The sequence below is a fragment of the Schistocerca americana genome, chromosome 5 (assembly GCF_021461395.2).
Source record: "Schistocerca americana isolate TAMUIC-IGC-003095 chromosome 5, iqSchAmer2.1, whole genome shotgun sequence".
Taxonomy (NCBI): Eukaryota; Metazoa; Arthropoda; class Insecta; order Orthoptera; family Acrididae; genus Schistocerca; species Schistocerca americana.
In genome coordinates, this window is record NC_060123.1 from 230,412,347 (window position 1) to 230,428,381 (window position 16,035).

Sequence of the window (16,035 nt, forward strand, 5' to 3'; positions counted from 1 at the left end):
TCAATCCGCAAATCGGTAGGAGTTTCACAAGCACGGTCAAGGGGTTTAAATACGAAAAACCTTTCAGACTATTTTTCATTGCTGCAGAACATCTTGGCAGAGCATAACCTCCTTGATAAGCCGGGAAATACATTCAACGTAGATGAGTCCGGACTTCAGCTGAATAATAGACCAGGTTACGTGTTGGCAGCAAAAGGGTCTAAGAGCGTTACAGCAATAACATACTGTGAAAAGGGTGACACCATATCTGTAATCGCTTGCTGCAATGGATAGGGCATGTTTTTACCCCCAGCTTTGTGTTTTGAAGGGAAAAAAATGAAAAGGCCGAATACAAGGACGGTACGCCGCCGGGTTCCACGATTTACGTGTCACAAAAGGCGGCGTACGTAACAACTGATATTTTTCTTCTGTGGCTAAGGAACCATTTTGCACCGAGAAAGCCTGAGGGAACAGTCGTGCTTATTTTGGATGGACATAGCTCTCATTGCAGCAGCGTGGATACATTAGAATTTGCAGAAGAAAAAAAACACAATTTTGCTCTGTCTACCCAGCCACACAACACACTATTTGCAGCCGCTAGACAGAGCATTTTTAAAGCTCTGAAATCCTATTATTACAATGCTTCCAATTCGTAAATTAAAATGAATCCAAATAGAAAAATTTCCTGACTAGTGTTCGGAGGACTGCTTACAATGGCATGGGTACAAGCAGCTACGACAGAGAATGCAATATCGGGGTTCAGAAGCACAGGAATCATCCCATTTAATCCTGATGTCATCCTCGAATACGCGTTTTTAACATCAGCTTCAGATCAACATCAGGAAAACAACGAACGACATGAAAACAGACCTACTCCAGTTGTTCGCACTGGTAGGAGATACCTAATCCCTCGGAAGAAGCAACTGCAGACGTAGATAACGATCAGGAACTTGAACACACACAAGCCTCACCTCAACGGGGCTGTTCGCAACGGGATGAAAATCCACAGGAAAACATGCAGTCTTCATCAGAAGGATCAGATATGACCTCGACATTGGCAACTGAAGAATCTCAAATAACCTATGGCACACTCTTGAACCATATTTCGCCTTGATAAAGTTACATCTGCAAGGAAGAAGTCCAGAGCATTAGTTGAGGTTCTGACTTCTCCAGAAAACATCGACAACCTGCGAAACAGAAAACGACAAATCAGCGAAGAGTAGAGCAAATGCTAAAAAGAGGACCAAAGGGGAAACCGTAACCAAAGGAATAACCGTAACCAAAGAGACTACCAAAGAAATTATCAAAAAGAAGCAGCCTAAGAAACGAAAAGTGTCTACCACTGACACCGAATCCGACTCGTCGCTGGATATCTAATTGCAAGACGATGATGACGCCGCGGATGATGAAGATTGTTGTTATGTAGGGTGCGGTGAACTGTACGGTTGCACTAAACAGGATGTGGATTTGATCAAATGTATTTGCTGCCAACGTTGGCTACATGAAGACTGTTCAAAATATGAACCTGTGTGTGATGTATGTGGCAAAAAGCAGGGGAAATAAGTTCACCATTTCACCCAAAGAGCATTCTCCATTTCACCCATATACATGGGTGAAATGGTGAAATTGATAAAAATAGGTATTTTTTTAAAACTTTTGTAGTGCCTTAACGAGGATGTGGTACTGTTAATGTGTTACTTATGTATTTCGTGAAAGGAGAGTGTTTTTATTTTGTTTGAACAAACAATTTCGTGTCTTCTACGAGGCCCAAATTTTTTGTTCACCGTATCACCCTGATTTACCCTATATAGACTGACGCGCCAAAGATACTGGTATAGGCAAATACAGAGATATGTAAACAGGTACGGCGGGGTCAGGAATTTTCTCTGCCTCGTGATGACTGGGTGTTATGTGATGTCTTTAGGTTAGTTAGGTTTAAGTAGTTCTAAGTTCTAGGGGACTGATGACCATAGATGTTAAGTCCCATAGTGCTCAGAGCCATTTGAACCATTTTTTTTTGTAAACAGGTAGAATACCGCGCTGCGGTCTTCAACGCCTGTATTAGACAACAAGTGTCTAGCGCAGTTGTTAGATCGGTTACTGCTGCTACAGTGGCTTGGTATCAAGACTGAGTTTGAACGTTGTGTTATAGTCAGCTCACGATCGATGAGACTCAGCATTTCCGAGGTAGCGATGAAGTGCGGATTTTCCCCGTACGACCATTTCACGAGTGTACCGTGAATATCAGGGGTCTGGAGGAAAAAAAGAAAACCTCCGACATCGCTGCGTCCGGAAAAAGATCCTGCAAGAACGGGACCAACGACGGCCGAAGAGTATCGTTTCGTTCAACGTGACAGATGTGCAACCCTTCCGCAAATTGCTGCAGTTTTCAATGCTGCGCTATCAAAAAGTGTCAGCGTGCGAACTATTCAACGAAACGTCGTCGATATGGGCGCCGAAGGCCCACTGGTGTACCCTTGATGACTGCACGACACAGAGCTTTACGCCTTGCCTTGGCCCGTCAACAAGGACATTGGACTGTCGATGCCTGGTCAGACGAGTCTCGTTCCAAATTACGTATATCGAGCGGATGTACGTATATGAATATGGAGACAACCTCATGAATCCATGGACGCTGCATGTCAGCAGGGGACTGTTCAAGCTGGTGGAGGATCTGTAGGGCGTTTGCGGTTGGAGTGATACGGGACCCCTGATACGTCTATATACGACTGTGACAGGTGACACGTACGTAAGCGTCCTGCCTTGTCACCTGGATCCATTCATGTCCGTTGTGCATTCCGTCGGACTTGGGCAATTGCAGCAGGTTAACGCGATACCTCACATGCCCAGAATTGCTATAGAGTGGCTCCAGGAACACTCTTCTGAGTTTAAACACTTCGGCTGGCCACCAAACTCCACAGACGTGATCAGTGTTGAGCATATCTGGAATGCCTTGCAACGTGCTGTGTCAGGTGAGACGTCCACCACATAGTTCTCTTACGGATTTATGGACAACTCTGCAGGATTCATAGTGTCAGTTCCCTGCAGCACTACTTCAGACATTAGTCGAGTTCATATCACGTCGCGCTGCGGCACCTCTGCGTGCTCGCGGGGATCCTACACTATATTAGGCAGGTTTACCAGTTTCTTTGGCTCTTCAGTACATAATTTAGAAATATAACTGAAACTTAAATCTGTTGGTGGTATGGAATAGAATTTCACAACATTATTAAGAGCACGATAATAGTTTTCGTCGTGAGATGACAGTTTGAATTTTATCTGCGAAGAGTGCTGTGGAACAGTGGACAGAAGACTTTGTGTACATCGAAAGCTTTTCATGTCCCTATGCTCGACAGTGGCGACGGTCGCTGCGACCCAATACAAAGAGTTCAGGTAGCTCATTGCTATGGTAACAAATCTGCGTTCCTAGAGCTGGGCGCGAATCCTGATGGAGGGGGCCTGCATTAGTGGCAGAAACATTGGTTTATCATTTCTCTGTGCGACGCGATCTGCAAGACAGAAGAATTTAATGGGAACTCACTAAGGCAGCGAAAGCCTACTGCATAAATATGTATGCTATATTCTGATTGATGTTGTCAATGACCTCTTTTATACAGTCGAATTTACGAAAGCTGCTGGTTCATTTATACACTGTCTGATCAGGAATATCTGGGCACAAGAGGTGGACCCATCATACTATCTGATACGAAATATGTGGACAAACGAGGCAGACCCAGAAATGTAGATGGAGGTGGGGAGTAAATTGCTGTCAGCAGAGATGCTGTAACAGCAGAATGGGTCTGTCAGGAGAACTTACTGACTTCCAACCTGGACAATAGTGCGATTAAAATTACTTGACAGGCGACGTCGGTCACTAGCCGCTACGGTTTTGCCACATCGGCTGCCGGCTACCACTCGGTTATAGGTTACACACAAACAGGGCGAGTCACATCACAAATTCTGTTAATGTCTAAAGCGCTGCAATGGAGTACCCGCTGCGAGGTATATTAGAAATGCGAGACGCTCTGTCGACGGTTGATTTCAAGTGACCAACGACTGAACTGCGGCAGACGACCCGTTTTATAGCCAGGATTTAAATTCACGTCCTAACCTAACCACAGCCTCACGAAGTGCAATTTATCCGATGAAACGGCTGTCAACAGTCTGCGGCAGAAGTACTTTACTTGCCATTAAAATTGCTACACCAAGAAGAAATGTAGATGATAAACGGGTATTCATTGGACAAATATATTATACTAGAACTGATATGTGATTACATTTTCACGCATTTTGGGTGCATAGATCCTGAGAAACCAGTACCCAGAACAACCACCTACGGCCGTAATACCTACCTTGATACGCCTGGGCATTGAGTCGAACAGAGCTTTGATGACGTGTACAGGTACAGCTGCCCATGCAGCTTGAACACGATACCACAGTTCATCAAGAGTAGTGAATGGCGTACTGTGACGAGCCAGTTGCTCGGCCACCATTGACCAGACGTTATCAGTTGGTGAGAGATCTGGAGAATGTGCTGGCCAGGGCAGCATTCGAACATTTTCTGTATCCAGAAAGGCCCGTACAGGACCTGCAACATGCGGTCGTGCTTTATCCTGCTGAAATGTAGGGTTTCGCAGGGATCGAATGAAGGGTAGAGCTACGGATCGTAACACATCTGAAATGTAACGTCCACTGCTCAAAGTGCCGTCAATGCGAACAAGAGGTGACCGAGACCTGAAACCAATGGCACCCCATAATATCACGCTGGGTGATACGCCAGTATGGCGATGACGAATACACGCTTCCAATGTGCGTTCACCGCGGTGTCGCCAAACACGGATGCGACCATGATGATGCTGTAAACAGAACCTGGATTCATCTGAAAAAATGACGTTTCGCCACTCGTGCACACAGGTTCGTCGTTGAGTAAACCGTCGCAGGCGCTCCTGTCTGTGATGCAGCGTCAAGGGTAACCGCAGCCATGGTCTCCGAGCTGATACCCCATGCTGCTGGAAACGTCGTCGAACTGTTCGTGCCGGCCGGTGTGGCTGTGCGGTTCTAAGCGCGTCAGTTTATAACCGCGCGACCGCTACGGTCGCAGGTTCGAATCCTGCCTCGGGCATGGATGTGTGTGATGTCCTTAGGTTAGTTAGGTTTAAGTAGTTCTACGTTCTAGGGGACTGATGACCTCAGTAGTTAAGTCCCATAGTGCTCAGAGCCATTTTTTGAACTGTTCGTGCAGATGGTTGTTGTCTTGCAAACGTCCCCATCTGTTGACTCAGGGATCGAGACGTTACAGCCATGCGGATAAGATGCCTGTCATCTCGAGTGCTAGTGATACGAGGCCGTTGGGATCCAGCACGGTGTTCCGTATTACTCTCCTGGAATCACCGTTTCCATATTCTGCTAACAGTCATTGGATCTCGACCAACGCGAACAGCAATGTCGCGATACGATAAACCGCAATCGCGATAGGCTACAATCCGACCTTTATCAAAGTCGGAAACGTGATGGTACGTATTTCTCCTCCTTATACGAGGCATCACAACATCGTTTCACCGGGCAACGCCGGTTAACTGCTGTTTGTGTATGAGAAATCGGTTAGAAACTTTCCTCATGTCAGCATGTTGTAGGTGTCGCCACCGGCGCCAACCTTGTGTGAATGCTCTGAAAAGCTAATCATTTGCATATCACAGCATCTTCTTCCAGTCGGTTAAATATCGCGTCTGTAGCACGTCATCTTCGTGGTGTAGCAATTTTAATGGCCAGTAGTGTAAAATCACGATCGCTTTGTTCACGGAGATTAATGCTAAGGTCAAAGAGCAAAGTCAAGACAGAAAAAATTCAATTTCAGCGCTAAAGGCGGACCGTAATTTCTCATTGGTTACTTGAAATTATCACTGAGCGAGGTCGCGCAGTCGTAAGCACACTGCACTCACATTCGAGAGGACGGCGGCCATGCGGCCGTCCTGATTTAGGTTTTCCGAGATTTCCCTAAATCGCTTCAGGCAAATGCCAGGTTGTTTTCTCTGAAAGAGCGCGGCCGACTTCCTTCCCTGTCCTTCCCTAATTCGATGAGACCAACTAGCCAACGTTAAATTATCTTCACATTGACTTCAGGAGCTGCAGTATTACCACCCGATGAGCTGCCCTGATTGACACTTTGTTGCAGATTATGGGTAACTGAGGCCGGCTCCAAACGCAAAAAGCATGACAGGAAAAAAAGGGCAAATAAAAAAGCCAATACGATGATGCAATGACGCGGTAAAGTATTAGAAATAAGTTATTACGTTTGAGCCAATAAATGAATAATAATAAAATTCAAAAGCTTTTAGAAATCAAGCTCTTTTGGAAATTAAAAATAAAATCGCACTGTATTTGCTGAGTTACGAACCTAACCCCTTTGCACTTCAGGTTTATAGATTGCTCATTGCGCTATGCTACAATGTTAGATTAAGCGCTTATGTTTATAACTGTGGTCCCAGTCACGACGGTGAATTACAGCCTTCAAAAATTCTGTTTCATCCAATATTGTGGGAAGTTAATCTAATGTAAGCCGATCTCTCTGATTACGATAACTGTATCTGTGACGCTGAACCGTATCTTGTGCGGAACTATCCGGTAGTGTCTGGTTAGTGCTGCTTATGAAGCGTGTTTATTGCATTGGCGTCGTTGTGTATGTGTTCTTGTTTGTGTGTGTGTGTGTTTTGTTTGATGTGATTATCATGTGTGTTGAAATATGAAAAAAAACAGACCTGTGATTCGAGATACACACACCTCAGGAAAGAATGCTGATAAGGAACTGGAAGTGAAATGACCAATTGCTGTGCCAGTCTGGCAACTTGGTAACAGCGACCAGTTCGGGCGTGACACTGAGCGCTCTATTTTGAGGGAGGAAACCAGCTCCAACGCGCGAAGTGTCAACTATCAAGTAGTTTTAATCGGACCATAGTCACTGGATGTCACATGAGTGACAAATCTATCAGGTACATTTCAACCTTCTAAGGCTGCACAAGTGAAATGGAAACGCGAAGGAACAACGACAGCTAAATAAGTACCACGCAGGGATCGTCGAGGTTTGCAGAATGTGATTGTAAAAAGTCGCATGAAAAGAGCGGAAGGACTCACGTGGGAGTTCCGAAGTGCTGCGAGCAGTCCGGCTAGCATAATGACTATGCGTAGAGTGTTAAAAAGAATGTGTTTCAACGATCGAGCAGCTCCTCATACGGCGCATGTTTCTGTAGTCAGTGCTTGTGGACGCATGAGGTGGTCAAAACACGAGGCCATTCGACAGTGGACGACTACAAACGATTGAAACATCTGTACCCAGTGGCAATCCGGTGGAAGTGTTTGGGTTGGGCGAATGCCTGGGGAATGCTACCTGCCATCATATGTAATGCCGACAGTTAAGTACAGAGTAGGTGGTGTTACTGTACTGGCATGTTCTACGTGGTTAGGATGCGGTTCCCTAGTTGTGGTTAAGAAAGGATGTGAACACATTCTGTAGTATCATGAACAGCAAAAGAACAGTTCAGTGACGTTGGCTGTTTGTATCAGCATGATACGCCGTTATGGAACACCATCTTTGAGACATTGGTTTGTCGTTAACAACATTCCTGAAATGGACTTCCCGCCCAGAGTCCCAACCCGAACCCAACAGAACACCTTCGGCATGAGTTTACAACGTCGACTTGGCTGCTCACGCCAGCGTGTAACATCAATAGCTTGTCTGATTTCGTAACGAGGAAGAATGGGCTGCCGTTTCTCAAAAGATGCTTATACCCTGTAAGTAGGCTGTTTAGGTTTTTATGTTGGTAACGTCACGTAGGGCTCTGTATGAAAATCACTGACTGTGCTGTGTGCAGTCTGTGGCTGGTTTGCATTGCTGGAATATTCTAGTGTTGGGCAGTTGGATGTGAACAGCGCGTAGCGTTGCGCAGCTGGAGGTGAGCCGCCAGCAGTGTTGGATGTGGGGAGAGAGATGGCGGAGTTTTGAGAGCGGATGATCTGGACGTGTGTCCATCAAAAAGAGTAAATTTGTAAGACTGGATGTCATGAACTGATATATACATATTGACTTTTGAACACTATTAAGGTAAATACATTGTTTGTTCTCTATCAAAATCTTTCATTTGCTAAGTATGCCTATCAGTAGTTAGTGCCTTCAGCAGTTAGAATCTTTTATTTAGCTGGCAGTATTGGCGCTCGCTATATTGCAGTAGTTAGAGTAACGAAGATTTTTGTGAGGTAAGTGATTCATGAAAAGTATAGGTTATTGTTAGTCAGGGCCATTCTTTTGTAGCGATTATTGAAAGTCAGATTGCGTTCCGCTAAAAATATTGTGTGTCAGTTTAGTGAATGTCTGAGTACGTTCAGTTTTGCTCAGCTGTTTGAAAATCAAATAACGTAGAGGTTTTCCAGCACTGTCATTTATAAAATTTTTCTAAGGGGGATGTTTCAACACCTCACAGTTAAGTAGAGAGTAGGTGGTGTTATGGTACTGGGATGTTCTTCATGGTTAGGAGTTCAAGCTCCACAAAGGCGACAGAGATAGGGCAAAGCCACTTAACTGCCACACGACAGCCAACAGAATAGCTATCACTTTATCTATCGTCTGAGAATATACCATCTTTCGCTTATGGATCACGCAGCAAATATATGATTGCCTTATTCCTCAAGATAAAAAGTTGCATGCCACTTTTTTATCGTGGGGAGCTACCCCGAGGAAAACTTCTGCGCATGTGACTTGAAATCAACTCACCTGCTGCTCCCGTCTCCTGTGATGTCGCCAAAGAGCTCGGCAGCCTTTTCCTGGCATGAGGTGTCCCCTAGTTCGCAGACCCACGTAAGCACTTTCTCCATTAGCAGACGATCAGTGTGAGACAGTTCTGAGCTTACTTTGAAATTCTTGAACTTCTCGTACAGCGGGCTCAACAACTCCAACATGTAAGTCTGAAACAGTAAAAGCGTCAAGTAATTACAAATAACTTTATTTACTATAGCTGCTGCTAGCCGATATTCCCACATCATGTAAGAGTAAGTTAACTTTGTAAGTGCCTCATTCATGCACTACTATTAGCTTTTGTGACGTGAGGCGGCTGCACAATTACTGAGCTGACGAGTTAGTTCCGTATGAGGAGAAGTATCTTTGTTTTTGGAAAATTGTGTGTACAGATTCGTATTACTTCGATGTCTTAAACAGATCAAAGAATGGATTTTTATCAATCCAGAACCGGTCATAATTTTCTTAAAAAAGGGTTCTTAGGCTGTGACGTAAAAAACTTTTTGATCCGAGAGATTTTGTTGCACATAGTCTGTAAAGAAAAATTTGTTGCAGACGTTACGTTAAGATTGAATACTTCTCAAATCTTTCAAAGCTTTTTTTCTGTACAATGCTAGCGTGGGAATCAATAAGGTTAAAGAACAGGATGATCAATCCACTAAGCAATCTAAGTAAGAATTAATGGTAAGGCCGTCCGCACACGGATCAACTAAAATGGGACGCAACTGTCAGGGAACCTACATCAGCAACTGGTTGCCGACCAGCTGGCAACGCAGTTCCGCAGAGAAGGCAACTCATAAATGAGTAACCGCAATTTCTGTGTGCGATCGTGAAGGAGCTGTCACAACTCCATTTAGAAATTTATGAACTCTCGTTGCCTTGATCCATCTAAAGCAACAGTTAAATCTCTGCAATTCCCATTATCTGTCACAGCTTCTTCAGCTGCTTTCTTCATGCATTATAAAATCCAAACTTGGTTGGTGGTTTTGGAAAGTTCGTAATTCCACATAACATTGTCCCTACAGCACAGCCCTTGCCAATGCAATGCAAGCCATACACTAGCCTAACATTTATATCATACACCTTCTTACCACTATTACCACTATGAGGAATACTGTTAGAATTAGAAAACGAAACTTCTGCAGCACATTTGTTACACTTCAATAACATTTTACATGCCAAACCAATGTATGAAGTTATTTTCAATTCCAGTCCTCTTTCTTTGCAAACTTGGCATAATACGTTATGTTTCAAAATATTAGAGAGCAAGGAAATGTTAATTATTTCATTCACATCATTACTGTCGCTTTCATAGTTTTCAAATTTTTCTTTCCTGCCACAAAGTTTCTTGCTGGACGTAGTTCTATCACATTCATTTGGAGTAGTCTGTGAAGCAGTCTGAGCAGCATCTCCCTTCGAAACAACAAAAGATTTCTTCTTCCACTCATTGTGCCTTTTTTTAAACACTCGATTGCTGAAACGGGGCATATTGATATCCACAAACCAAATACGTAAAACAGGTACGAGCAAAATTCGTCAAATACGCAAAATTGAACAGCTAAACAATGCAAAGCAAACTCGACAAGTCAACACACACGGCATAGCGTTTATGTTCACCGATATGAACAATCACTTGTCAAAGAGATAAAGCCATACAACGTTGGAAAATAAAACACTGTCTAATTCTCCAAAGATACCCTGCTTGCAGCCAGTGAGCGGCGCCGTTGCATTCCAGTTTTATTCGTAAAGTGAATGTGGCAGTGTGATGATAAACAGATAACAGTTATGCACATGTTTAGAGATATTTACCTATGATTTTCGCTAGCCCATAACGCTATTGCATTAAAGTGGTGCTAATAATCGCCAAGATGGCTAATTCTGTTGAAACCAAGACTCTGCAGGAATTCTAACGCTTACACATGCCTGGATAGTGGGCCGTGTGCGGCTCGCGTTGATGCCGTTCATAGCTTGTCATCTTGTAATAGCGATTGTGGCGTCTCGTTTTCTTAGTGTGTTCAGTGGCGCCACTACGTTTGCTCGCCTTGTCTGTCCGTGAGTAGCAGCACCAGCGCTTATTGATAGCACGTACTGTGGTACCATCATTGAAGCGGCCTCTACTATTTCCGCGTCGTCGTGAGTCGAAGGAGTGGAGTTGGAACGGAGCAGCAGTGAGGTCCTGGCAGCCAGTACTCGCCCGACCGCTGGCGAAACACATGCACTGTCCGACGGAAGGACGTGGTCGCGAGAGTGCACGACCATGTCAAGGACTGAATTCAGCGAGTTTTGGTTGAATGGGCCGTGATATACGAGCACTGCAATATTCACAGGTGTGTGTGTGTGTCCACCTGTCCAAGTGACCTCATGACAATAAGTTGTCAGTCGACGATTTATACTGGGATCTTTCCCGTGCCTGACTTGAGTGGGGACGACCGTTGGTTGGTCGTTCGGTCCGTCATCGCAGCGGGCGACGTGCATTTGGTCTTCCGACCGCTTCTGGCTTCTCTGTGTTTGTGACGACTAATAATTCGTCCGTGTTGTTTCACAGTGACTGGTTTTAGTATTGTGAGTTGTTGGTGGAACTGTTTTCCCGGATCCGTGTGTATCTTCTGGTTTTGAATGAGCAGTTATTTTAATGCTGTCTGTGTACTGGATTTGGTGAGTTGCGAACGGACATCAGGTCGGTTGGGGGCGCAGCAGGTTTTCTGAAGACGTAGTGCTACCTCTCTCTTCGCCCTTGCCTAAAAATATTCCATCGTTGTGCCGGTGATCGGACCTTAGGCGGATTGGTTAGTCGGTCTGTCGGCGCTTAAGCTGCTCCTAGTTTGAGTTGCCATCTTGTTACGTGAGTACAACTGTTGGCTGCCCGTCTCTCCTTACCTTATGTTTGAGTTACCTTCTCAGGCCGATCCTAGGAACACTTGCTGAGAACCGCTTGAATTTATTCCTTAGATTGTGATATTTGTTTCAAGGATATTTGCAACTTTCTAATTATTGTTGGTGTGCCCTTCAGCCGAGCAGTAATTTCACTTCCTTGGTAATAAGGCCTTCAGCCGTGTTACTGTTCGTTTTAAAACGAAATATTTATCTTAATGTGTGCTATTTGAAAGTGTTGTTCTGACTTCTAATTCAGGTCTTCAGCCGTTTGCTGTTCGAGGTTATTGTTGGTGGAATTGTGGAATTTTTCCTGTGATAAGACCTTTAGCCATCACACAGTCAAATGTGTTTCTTTAAGAGATTGTTTGAAAATTTTAATTTCTTGAAATAAAGTTTACGTATTTATTGTGCAACCGAGGGAAACTGATTACGGCACCATCCACAATCGTAACATTATCCTGTCCCATCCAGAGAAATCAGCTCTCAGATACACCTGCGAGACATGGTTGGCTGTTAGGTGTGCCGACTTAGCTACTACATACGGTGGTCCTTCCAGAACTGCTGCGGAATACACATTGATGTTAGCCGTTAAAGGTAGAGCTACTATTGTCTGTTGCCTATTTTCTTTGCGATATGAGATTTTAAATAGCACCCAGCGCAAGCAGTGAGTCTGTTTCACGACCACTGTGAGGAAGTCAACATGCATTTTTCGCGATAGATACACTGCCGAGTAGCATAAAATGTCTGACAAGTATGAAAACAAATTCAAAACTTGTAAATGAAAAGCACAATGTTTTAGATGTTCTACAGAACAATTTTTTCAGCTAACCAGTTTTTAGCATACAAGCCCATCATCAAATGATCCGAAATACAGTTAACCAAATAAATTAATCCTGTATAACACCCACATTACATGTTCTATCGAGAAGTAACGGAAGAATCAGTTAACTAGTTTAAATCTGATCTTAAATGATTTTTTTCTGGACAATGCCTTTTATGCTATGGACGAATTTTGAATTTAAAAACCCTTAGCCCATAAAAAACTGTTTTTGAATGTAATTCCATGAGTATGCTTGAAAAATAATATGTTCATTAATGTTAAATATAGGCTAGTGTGCCATTTAGGAACTTGTAAGGGGACATCATGTAGCCATCTCCTAAAAGTAATCATATAGGGTGCTCCATTGTTTGTGACCGGGCCAAAAATCTCACGAAATAAGCGTCAAACGAAAAAACTACAAAGAACGAAACTCGTCTAGCTTGAAGGGGGAAACCAGATGGCGCTATGGTTGGCCCGCTAGATGGCGCTGCTATAGGTCAAACTGATATCAACTGCGTTTTTCTAAATAGGAACCCCCATTTTTGTTACATATTCGTGTAGTACGCAAAGAAATATGAATGTTTTAGTTGGATCACTTTTTTCGCTTTGTGATAGATGGCGCTGTAATAGTCACAAACGTATAAGTACGTGGTATCACGTAACATTCCGCCAGTGCGGACGGTATTTGCTTCGTGATACATTACCCGTGTTAAAATGGACCGTTTACCAATTTTGGAAAAGGTCGATATCGTGTTGATGTATGGCTATTGTGATCAAAATGTCCAACGGGCGTGTGCTATGTATGCTGCTCGGTATCCTGGACGACATCACCCAAGTGTCCGGATCGTTCGCCGGATAGTTACGTTATTTAAGGAAACAGGAAGTGTTCAGCCACATATGGAACGTCAACCACGACCTGATGCCCAAGTAGGTGTTTTAGCTGCTGTCGCGGGTAATCGGCACATCAGAAGCAGACAAACTGCGCGAGAATCGGGAATCTCAAAAACGTCGGTGTTGAGGATGCTACATCAACATCGATTGCACCGCTAACATATTTCTATTCACCAGGAATTGCATGGCGACGACTTTGAACGTCGTGTACAGTTCTGCCATTGGGCGCAAGAGAAATTACGGGACGATGACAGATTTTTTGCACGCGTTTTATTTAGCGACGAAGCGTCATTCACCAACAGCGGTAGCGTAAACCGCCATGATATGCACTACTGGGTAACGGAAAATCCACGATGGCTGCGACAAGCTGAACATCAGCGACCTTGGCAGGTTAATGTACGGTGTGGCATTATGGGAGGAAGGATAAGTTGCCCCCATTTTATCGATGGCAATCTAAATGGTGCAATGTATGCTGATTTCCTACGTAATGTTCTTCCGATGTTACTACAAGATGTTTCACTGCATGACAGACTTGCGACGCACTTCCAAAATGATCGATGTCCGGCACATAGCTGGCGTGCGGTTGAAGCGGTATTGAATAGCATATTTCATAACAGGTGCATTGGTGATCGAAGCACCATACTATGGCCCGCACGTTCACTGGATCTGACGTCCCCGGATTTCTTTTTGTGGGGGAAGTTGAAGGATATTAGCTATCGTGATCCACCGACAACGCCTGACAACATGCGTCAGCGCATTGTCAATGCATGTGCGAACATTACGGATGGAGAACTACACGCCGTCGAGAGCACTGTCGTTACACGTATTGCCAAATGCATTGAGGTTGACGGACATCATTTTGAGCATTTATTGCATTAATGTGGTATTCACAGGTAATCACGCTGTAACAGCATGCGTTATCAGAAATGATAATATCACAAAGGTACATGTATCACACTGTAACAATGTTCAAACGTACCTACGTTCTGTATTTTAATTTAAAAAACTACCTGTTTCCAACTGTTCGTCTAAAATTGTGAGCCATATGTTTGTGACTATTACAACGCCATCTATAACAAAGCGAAAAAAGTGGTCCAACTAAAACATTCATATTTCTTTACGTACTATACGAATGTGTTATTAAAAATGGAGGTTCCTATTTAAAAAACGCAGTTGACATCCGATTGACCCATGGCAGCGCCATCTAAGGGGCCAACCATAGCACCATCTGGTTTCCCCCTTCAAGCTAGACGAGTTAAGTTCTTTGTAGCTTTTTCGTTTAATGTTTATTTGGTGAGATATTTGGCCCGGTCACGATCAATGGACCACCCTGTATATTTGCTTCACACAGTCAAAGAGAAAGACTGGACGTGATAAAAGCTCAAAAAGTAGTAACACTCTTTCACACAGTGAAAGTAAAATTATGTTCTCTACAATTTCAAAATAACAACTTCAAATATTTATCGAAAATTGCGTAAAAATATAATATGAAGTAAATATATCAGCACTCTATATTGTCATTTGAGGATCGATTTATCGATTTCGAGGAGGGAAAGGTATCTCCGAATATAGCAATACTTTTGGAAAAAACGTCGACGTATCGATTTATCGACATTTATCATCAGTCCAAATACTGAGCTGCCTCTGGCGCTTACCTTGAAGTTGCCGTAGTGGTCCCCGCCGTAGAGGCGGTCCTTCAGGTAGGAAAGCACGCCCAGCGCGGCCGACCACGGCACGTAGTCGTCCACCTGGGCGAGGTGCAGCGTCGTGTCCAGCGCGACGCCGTAGTCGAGCAGGCCGGCGCGCGCCAGCCAGAGGGCGTCGTCCACCAGCTGCGCCTGCGTCAGCACGGGCAGCGCCGACGCGTTCTGCTGCAGTGCCGACGACACCTGCGCCCACGCGTCCGCCTCGTACAGCACGCGGTAGAAACCTGCGGGCGAGCGTCGCGTCGGCTTCACAAGACTAACATCACATACACTGAGGTAACAAGAGTCACGGTATAGCGATATGCACAAACAGAGAAGGCGATAGTATCGCGTAAACAAGATATAAGAGGGCGATGCGTAGGCGGAGCTGTCATTTGTAATCAGGTGATTCATTTGGAACGCGGAATCGTAGTTGGAGTTAGACGCATAGTTCATTCCATTTCGCAAATCGTCAAGGAATTCAATATTGAGTCAAAATTGACCTGGTTTCGACGCTACTGTGAGCGTCGTCTTCAGAATTAGACTAACTGTTCTAAAACATATTAGGTACATAGTACATTAATAAAAGTAAAGTTTGTACTGACTGGAAATTTATTAATGTACTATATACCTAATATGTTTTAGAACAATTAGTCTAATTCTGAAGACGACGCTCATAGCAGCGTCGAAACCAGGTCAATTTTGACTTAATATTTGTGACCGAAGGCTTATTTGTTCCAATATAATTCTGACACGGTCACTGAACCTTAGCAGCTATGTTCAAAGTTTTCAATATTGAGAGATCTACAGTGTCAAGAGTGTGCGGAGAATACCTCATTTCTGGCAGTGCCTCCACTCCAGACAACGCAGTGACCGACGGCCTTCACTTAAGGACCGAGACCAGCGGCGTTTGCGCCGAGTTGTCAGTGTTAACATGAAACGGTACAGTAGTTTCTGCTCCATAAGCACCAGGTTTCGCTGCTCGCTCGCACTGGGAAATACAA

The 16,035-nt window shown here is 44.2% G+C and overlaps 1 protein-coding gene across 1 annotated transcript in view; it reads right to left on the minus strand.

Annotated features, from left to right (window-relative positions):
• LOC124616282 (aminopeptidase N-like) overlaps nt 1–16,035 on the minus strand; it is a 147,295-nt gene that overhangs the window by 33,321 nt on the left and 97,939 nt on the right. The window contains exons 11-12 of the mRNA XM_047144585.1: nt 15,002–15,276; nt 8,741–8,931 (exon numbers count right to left, since the gene is read on the minus strand). Coding sequence (XP_047000541.1) covers nt 8,741–8,931; nt 15,002–15,276 — 466 coding nt within the window. The remainder of the gene's footprint in view (nt 1–8,740; nt 8,932–15,001; nt 15,277–16,035) is intronic.